The following is an 8,850-nucleotide window of genomic DNA, read 5'->3' on the forward strand; positions in this document are numbered from 1 at the left end:
TCTCATATCTTAGAGATTTCTCAAATCAAAATGATTGTATTCACGTACTTAGAAAGAAAATTTACCTGTTACAAGTTTTAGCAATAGCTAGAATGATTATCATGCTTAATTACATCTACAGAGCATGTAACAGCTACCTTATGTTTATAAATCAAAAAGAATACTGACATGACTAACAATGTAAAAGAAATGGAGATTCCGCTAAGCATCCACAAATCATCAAAGCCTCAATGTAAAAATAGTAAGTTTTCGACAATAACCAAATATTATGAAATTTAGTTTCGTACTCTTCAACCTCAAAACGAGATGCTGATTAGATGAAGATCTCAACCATGTTGTCCTACCTCTTTTTCACCTCCCTCCTACACATTAAAAAATACTACCAGTACTTTCAGTTAGCATTAAGATATAATTTTTACTTGAAGGTAGCAAGATTAAGACCTTAATTTAGATGTTGACTTCTTTTAGAGCATTACTGATCCCTTTCATCCTTACCTAGTTTTAAAGAATTCAACCACTTTAACCTGTTAGAGCTATTATATATGACCAATGAACTAGCTAGATAAACCTATTTATTTTTGCGTGAAGGAAGACGTAGCAACATGATGATCACCTTATACATTCCACCATTCATGAGTGCACAAATAACACCAACTGATATAACACCAGGACCTCTCATACCAGTAACCAATGATATAGCCACTCCAGAAGCAAAACCGGCTACGATACTACAATAACACATAAATGTGTAAACTTATAATAACTAGCAAATTAAGAGCATGCTCATCTAATTTCCCATATAGAACATCTAAATTCTCATAGATAGTGCCTAAAAGATTATTCTCATCTAATTTCACCTTATGTGAAATTAAGGGTAAGAACACATATTGAATGCACTTGCACCTGTTTTTCAGTGTGTGCACAGACTGAAAAAAAAAAAATCCAGTCCTGAACTTCAATCTGTGAGTGGATTGAAAAAAAATATTTATTTAAAAAAAATTAAAAATAAAAATTTTTTAATTTTTTTTTGTCTGCCCACAGACTGAACTTCAAACTATGAGCAGATGGAAAAAAAATCTAATTTTATCTTTATTGAAAAAAAAAAAAAAACTCAGTCTACCCACATATTGAACTTCAATCTATAAGCGGATTGAAAAAAAAATTAAAATCCTTTTTATTTTAATTTTTTTCCCAGTCTACTCACATGCTAAACTTCAATCTGTGAGCACAGATAACAAAAATAATACATTTTTTTAAAAAAGCACTAAAAACTTTTTTTGTTTTTTCAATCTGTGTGTACAGACTCAATTTAAAAAAAAAAAAAAAAAAAAAAAAAAAAAAAAAAAAAGTTCAGTTTGAAGAAGAAAATATTTTTTAAATTCATAAACACATGCATACCAAAGAGGCAAAGAGACATATACATACATGTTGGTATGAACAAGAAAAAAAAGTTAACTGCTTTGCATAAGGTTAATATATTACCATGTTTGGACATCCTCCTTGCCTCTTATTTCTTTGGCGAGACAAGTTATGGTTGCACTAACACTTGATAAAACAGCAAAATTACGGACATGTTCGAGGCTTGCGCCAGCTAAGAAAGACTGTACCAATGGACGGTACTCTCCGAGACGTGCAAGTTGCTATATGTCATACGTACAACAAAAAGATTTTCAAAAACTTATATCAGTAATTAAGTAAAGCTTTCATAATTCAGATGTAATTTTATTTTAATCGAGGTACATACAATTAATAAGCATTTTAATTATTAGTACAACTAGAATAATATCAAATTCCACGAAACAGGGTATGGTAAGTTCATTAATTATTTAGTACGTTGTATATATATACCGTTGAAGACGGTGGACTAAGGGAAAGAAATTTGAGGGAATTCTTGTAAAGCAATTCGATCGGCTCTAGTTATTGAGTCGACAGCAAGCGTCGATTTATTGGCGACTTGACTGACTTTAGAGCCTAAATTAAATTTCAGGCAGGATTTAAAACCCATGGAAATTTGATTTTACCATTTTCATGGCGTCTCAATTTATTTTATTTTATAAAAAACTTTTTCCTACTTATTGGCCGGAGGTCCACTCGGAAGCAATCTCTTTATCCGTCGAATAGAGAGAGGGATGACTTTCTCTACTTTTGAGAGTGTTTTTCACTCTGGGTGGAGAAATGACTTGTCTTTATTCTCGGTTAGGGGAAGGATTGTCTACATCTCACCTCCCCCATACACCACTTATGTGGTATTGGGTTTTGTTGTTGTTGTTGTTGTTGTCTTGTAAAGCAATTCGGTAAATAAACCGAAGAAGCAGCCTACGCAGGTTTCACTAATGGGAATAGCAGTACATCGAGCGACCGCATCGATGATAGGGGCAGCAGCCGCAACGGGTGAAGCTTGTTTGAAGTTAGTCTGTAACTCATGATCATTGATTAGCTCTTTATCTAAAGCAACCACCCCTTTCTTTGCATCCACTATAATTTTTGGTTGAGGTTTTAATGATTGCTCGGCCTGCAAGTATGTGTATATATATATTTATCAATTTATTTTGCAAGGAAATGTGAAAGAAGAAGTAGCATGATGATCACCTGATACATTGCACCATCCACAAGTGCGAAAAATACACCAAGTGATATCACACTAGGACCCCTCATACCAGTAACCAATGATAAAGCCACTCCAGCTCCAAAACTGGCCAACATACTGCAATGATACACATACACACAGATGAGTGTGAGATCATATTAAAGACATGCTCAACTAAGTTCCATACACATGAGATGTACACTGTCTAATATGCATCTCTATATACACCAAGTCTAGGTAATTCACTATGAGTTTAGTTAATTTATAACACGACGAACATTCATCTTTCTCTCTTCTTCTTCTTCAACTTTTTAGTTCTTGTTATTTCGCAAAAAGAAACTCTATCTTCTTCCCCAAAGTACTTTTTTATGTCCCATTTCCCATTGTACTTTTAGCTTTGCTTATATATTCTCTTAGTTTCAAATTTGTAGTTCATTTTTTCTGTTCAGGTCATTCCAAACTGACTAATAATTTAAACTATGTAAATGAAAAAAAAATGAATTAATTAGCTAAGAGAAAGAATGTCATTGTATGTAAAAGTAAGTAGTAATAATTATGTTTTCCAAAAACTTCATATTTATTTTGTCCGGGAACAATTAAAGCGGATCCATTGTATGAGTACAATCGAATGGAGTCACCAACCGAAGTTGTTATACATCTTGGTAAACCCTCACAAAAAAAAAAAAAAAAAAAAAAAAAAAAAAAAAAAAAAAAAATTCATGTTTAAGAGGTGATGAGAGCCTGGGAGGATATAGCATGTATGGTTTAGGTGTCAAGACTTTGTTTCTAGGGCTAAAGACTTGGTCTTTAGAGGCGAAAATATCTAGAGGTACCAAGTTTGAATCCTAGGAGAAAAACATATAAACCTATTGGCCACAAGGTTCACCAACGACCACTCAGGCCACCCGCAAATCGAGCGGTCACGCTGGGATTAGTCGGTTCGCAAAGTGGATCACATAATGGCTGAATGGCTCCATTAATCGAGTCAACAGCAAGCGTCGATTTATTGACGACTTGACTGTCCTTAAAGCCTAAATTGAACTTCAACTTCAGGCAGGTTTAAAACCGATGAAAATTTGATTTTACCATTTTCATGGCGTCTCACACTTTTTAAAAACTACTTATTGAACGGAGGTCCATTCGGAAGCAATCTCTCTATCCGTAGAACATCAAAATGGAGGACTTTCTCTACTCTTGGGGTGTATCACTCTGGGTGGAGAAATGACTTCTCTTTATTCTAGGGTAGGGGAAGGATTGTCTACATCTTACCTCCCACATACCCCACTTTTGTGGAATTTAGTTTTGTTGTTGTTGTTGTTGTTGTTGCAAAGTGGATCACATACCTAGATTTAACTAAAAATATCTTACAAGTTCTAGTCAAGTAGGTTCTCAAATGAAAAAAATAATAATGATAAACTACTTAGCATAAGGTTACCATGTTTCGACATTGTCATCCTCCTTGCCTCTTATTTTTCTCGAGAGACAAGATACGGTTGCATAAACACCAGACACTACAGCAAGATTACGGACATGTTCAAGGTTCTTTCCTGCTAAGAAAGATTGTATCAACGGACGGTAGTCTCCTAAATCTGCAAGTTCCTGCAAGTACATACAACAAAAGATTTTCAAAAACGTATACCAGTAATTGAGTTTTCATATGTAATTCAAATGTGGGAACCACAGGACCCCTACTAGTTAAGGAAAAACGGAAGTGCGCTACTACGCACCAGCTGAAAAGGCCCTTTCCCTTTTTAAAACTCTGAGATTGATAATTAATAACCAAGGTGTTCATTAGTAGCATAGTATATATACCTTTGTAGATGGTATACTAATGGAAAGAGTTTTGACGGCTCCCCTGTAAACCGATTCCGTAAATAAACCCATGGCTCCACCTATGCAGGTCTCCTTGATGATGGTAGGTACGACGGCCTTGATGGTAGTGACGGCAGCCTCCATAGATAAAGATGGTTTGGGAAAACATTTACTCAACTTTTTGCAGTTAGTCTGAAACTCATTGATTAGCTCTTTGACCGAGTTCTTTTTATCCAAAGCCAACACCCCTTTCTTCCCATCCACCATTATTCGTGTTCTAAAAGAATAAGATATGGTTTATCATTGATATTAATTAAAGACACTATATATACATATAACTAACTTAATTTCGCAAACTAGCATACGTAAACAAAGAATCGGAAAGAATCTCTCTCAAGGAAATGGTTTAGCATATAATTTAAACACGTAAACAAGATTATATGTATATATATATATATGTTCTGAATACTCAAAGATACGTAGCAGAACCTAATTTAGTATTCCCCTTAGCTGATTTAGAGATAAAGTTGGACTCTTCTCAGTACGCCCCTTAATCTCTGGTTCATCGATTTAGTATCTCTATAAATTCAATCGTGTCAAATTGTCGATGAACTCAAAGCATCAACAGGTGCTCTGTATTTGGTGATAGTTTAAGATAGATTTGTGAAAAAGGAATCAACAATCAGTTAATCAAAAGAAAGCCATAATAATTCAAATTAGTACAAATCCCATGGATAAAAATATGAAAAATATTGAAACTAGAGAGTGGCGACTGTCTCTTAAGAAGAGCTGGGAGAACAGACGATGTACCTGTGTATGTACTTTTAGGGTTGAAACAAACTCTTTTTCAACGGCAGGGCTTAAAGCAAAGGGTGATGATTCGTACACCACCAAGTTTTAGCCATACACCACTAGTTGTGCTTTAAAGTACTGTACTATACAACTGTCTGATGCACGTTTAGTGGTGTATGGCTAAAAATGGTGGTGTACGAATCAGCTCCCTAAAGCAAACTCTGTTACTCTGATTATAATACGGGGTATATTTTATTTATATTTGGACAGAATTTGCGGTCCTTTATGTTTGTATTAAAAAACAACATGAATAACTTTTATCTATTTTTTGACGTCGTTGAAACTCATCTAGCGAAATTTGTCACCCATGACCTTCAAGCGAACTTCTGTTAGTTTAGAATCCGTTAAGTTGCGTTAGTGCTTGTCGTGTGAGGGCAAAATCGTCCAGTCACTATTGTATTGTATGATGTAAACTGTCATATGCCATAAGAGACAACCGTTTAATCGACCACAAAAAATTACCGTATAAATTTCCAACTCCATAAACTTGTAAAATTCCTTTTTAATTTTTTAAACTAACAAATCAAATCATCACCATTGTGCCTTTTAATTTCCAAAATCTGGTGATACATATTAAAAAAATTAATTAGATGAAGTAGTGGCTTTCCATTCCAAATCAAACCACCACCACCATGCTTTTCATTTCATCATTCGGACTCTGATTTGCATAGGTTAAATGAAAGTAAACAAAATTGATGATATATTGTCTAGATATATTTTAGGAACACATTTTTCATGTAACACTTATGTATTATCCTTAATCAAGGCTAAATCGTCATTAAGGTGTCATTAGGTGACCAAAACTCTTTTGGGTATGAAGGGGGAAACTATTCTAAGCATGTTTAAACAAGTTTCATCAATTATAGATGCTCCGAAGTGGTCAAACATTATTAAACAAGTTTCATATATTACATGGCTTCCACGGTCTGACATGCGGTCGACCGTGGACCAAACAGTGTGGCTTATGTTTTTCTTTTAAACTTTACTTGGTTTTGGTCTTTTGATAGAGTAATTGTAGATTTGTGAAATTGTATATTTATGTCAAGATGTCTACCATCACCTTTAGTTATGTGCATGTGTCATCATCAAAACACTTATTGTCATTGGTTAAGATTAATATAATCGTTAAGTGATCAAACCAAAATCGCCATGCTTAAATAGATTTCGGGTTTGAGTGCTTGATTTGGGAAAAAGAATGGATCGAATGTTTTAACTCCTATAGTTGTACAAATCCCGATTTGAAATTTGGATTTCAAGGGCGTGAAACAATCGATGGGATTAACCTTACTCGATCGGAATCGAATAAGTTAATATCTTAGAGTGAAGATTAACTCCGATAGCGACCGTAATCTCAATTGGAGTTGTATTATCAGCTGGAGAAATGCTACCGAAGTTAATTTGGGCAGAGTAACATTAATGCATCCAGTGTTGTTGAATGAATGATATTGTTCGTGTATTTATAGGTGTTATGAGGGAATGGTGATGTGGCACATGTCCCTTTCATGGTTGCAACGAACTTTGCTAATCCCAAGGACGGACGTGGCACCCGTCCCTTTCATGGGAATATCCTAACAAACTTTCCTAGATTCACGGGCGGACATGGCGTGCAGCTTGTTTGTTTATTTGTTCTTGAATCAAGTACTCGTTTCGGGACGGTGCACTTATTCCGGGATGAAGTGCCTGTTCCGGGATGGCGTCCTTGTGCCGGGTCAAGATGTCTAAACCGGGAGGTCGGGGTAGTCCCGGGAGTGTGGTAGATTCGACCAGGTCGTGACAGATGAATGTCTTTGTTTAGTCAAGGTTCTGCCTGGTGTTTATTCCAAGTGTTTCTGATGTTATGGTCGGGAAAGTTCATAGCCGTCTTGCGGGTAATCTCAATCGGGTGCCCGACGTTCAAAGTCCAACCAACCTTTCTATGTGATGACATGGATCCCTGTTCCTTAATGCTTTTATACCCGGATAGCTGGTGCCGGTAACCTGCGTGCTTGTTATGTAATCGTCTCGGCCAGCTCTTGTCTGGTACGCTTCTTACCGGACTCGTATGTGAGTGACCTTCTGGTTGGGTTATTGAAACGGGGCTGGGAAGATGTTGCTCGCCCGTGACGTTTCGTGCTGAGAACATGCTAGCCGTAATGCTGGTTGGGTAGTGTGGCTTTTGAGACGAATCATTATGCATATCATCAAGTCCCTCCAGTTGGTGATGTCAGATGGGACGGCTGCGTTGCCAAACTTAAAGGAACATACCCCACACGAGTGATTTGACATGTAATTAATACTTGTCACTTTCTGTATTAATCATAGTAAAGTCTTTTCACGTATTGCAATGCGCCTTTTTGAGTTATGTGGGGCCCTTATTTGCTTATATAAGCTACCACTTATCTTCACTTAAATTTTTCTACTTTCAATATTCTTCATTTTTCGTAATACAGAGAAATTCTTTGCTTATCTTTGTTAATTATACCTTTTCCTTCATCTTCTTCTTCGTTCATCATGCCTCCCAGACCTGCCAACCCCCTTCATGATGTATGTATTACGTGCATCTAGTAGTGTTGACCAATCATATCTCGATAAGGTTTGCTATGTCTTGCGTATAAACTAGTTTATTTATGTATGAATTGTTTGCTGTGTGATGACGATAAGTTAACGTAGATATCTAGACTACGCGTGAGTATGGTCGAGATGTTTATACGGTAAAACCGGACCATCAATAACTTGGCCGGATACCCTCATTATCCGATAAGGTTCTTCAAGGTGTATCCTCCTACCAACGAAAGCTAGAAGGCATTTCTTCTGGCGGTAGGTCTGGAATATGGCAAAATACTTTTTGTTGGTTGAATGTTGGTTAATGAACTAAACGAAAAACTTAAGTATGATGATAAACCAACAAATATGTTTTGATGATGACACATACATATGCATAAGTGATGATGTGACGCCCCGTACAAAATCATCGTGTACGGATCATTAACAACAGGATCATTACAAGGTCAAACACTATATGCTGTTTAAAAACCAGTTTTGCATTCATAAAAAGATAACTTCAATTGTTTTACAAAAGATAATGTGACACAAAAGTCGTTACAAAGCTATTGTTCAAAATAACATAAGTTGCGAATGCAAAATGAAAAGGTACATGCTTGAGACATCTCTAAACAATGCAGCGAAAGTCTAACACAGCGAGTCTGTAACAACAAGTCTATAAGACCGAGTATAACCTCAAGTCTAACAGCGGAAGCAATAACGTATAAGTACCTGATAAATACATGCTTAAAAGTCAACACGAATGTTGGTGAGCTATAGTTTGTTTGTAATTAGTAATGTAATGTAGACCACGAGATTTCAGTGCTTCAACCAGCAGTTTAAATCAGTAATTCAAATCAGTATGATTAAGTATATGCTTAACCGTGGGCACCCGGTAACTAAACTTAACAAGTAGTATATCACCCCCTAAAAGTGTACTTGGCGAGTGCATTTGTCCTCGAAGTATTAAACACCCGTTGAATGCTAGCGCGACTAGCCCGAGTGGGGATGTCAAACCCTATGGATCCATATTTAAGATTCGTGTTCACGGTTCAGAAACCAATGATTAAACGTTACCG

At 36.1% G+C, this 8,850-nt stretch overlaps 1 protein-coding gene across 7 annotated transcripts; it reads right to left on the reverse strand.

Moving 5' to 3' along the window:
• Positions 1-122: 122 nt before the first annotated feature.
• LOC139877057 (uncharacterized) lies at positions 123-5,269 on the reverse strand. Of its 7 annotated transcripts, none has more exons than XM_071864460.1 (11): positions 5,210-5,269; positions 4,889-5,032; positions 4,400-4,676; positions 4,023-4,186; positions 2,590-2,704; positions 2,278-2,512; positions 1,849-1,889; positions 1,483-1,640; positions 614-728; positions 442-495; positions 123-362 (listed from the first exon to the last, which is right to left on the reverse strand). In XM_071864460.1, the coding sequence occupies exons 3-10, from the start codon at positions 4,664-4,666 to the stop codon at positions 448-450; spliced, it is 1,143 nt and encodes a 380-aa protein (XP_071720561.1). In that variant the 5' UTR covers positions 4,667-4,676; positions 4,889-5,032; positions 5,210-5,269; the 3' UTR covers positions 123-362; positions 442-447. The 7 variants fall into 7 exon arrangements, with proteins under 7 accessions (XP_071720561.1, XP_071720562.1, XP_071720564.1 ...); XM_071864461.1 differs by having other exon boundaries at positions 123-379; XM_071864463.1 differs by lacking the exon at positions 442-495.
• Positions 5,270-8,850: the final 3,581 nt, after the last annotated feature.

This window comes from Rutidosis leptorrhynchoides, chromosome 11 (assembly GCF_046630445.1).
Source record: "Rutidosis leptorrhynchoides isolate AG116_Rl617_1_P2 chromosome 11, CSIRO_AGI_Rlap_v1, whole genome shotgun sequence".
In the NCBI taxonomy this organism is placed as follows: Eukaryota; Viridiplantae; Streptophyta; class Magnoliopsida; order Asterales; family Asteraceae; genus Rutidosis; species Rutidosis leptorrhynchoides.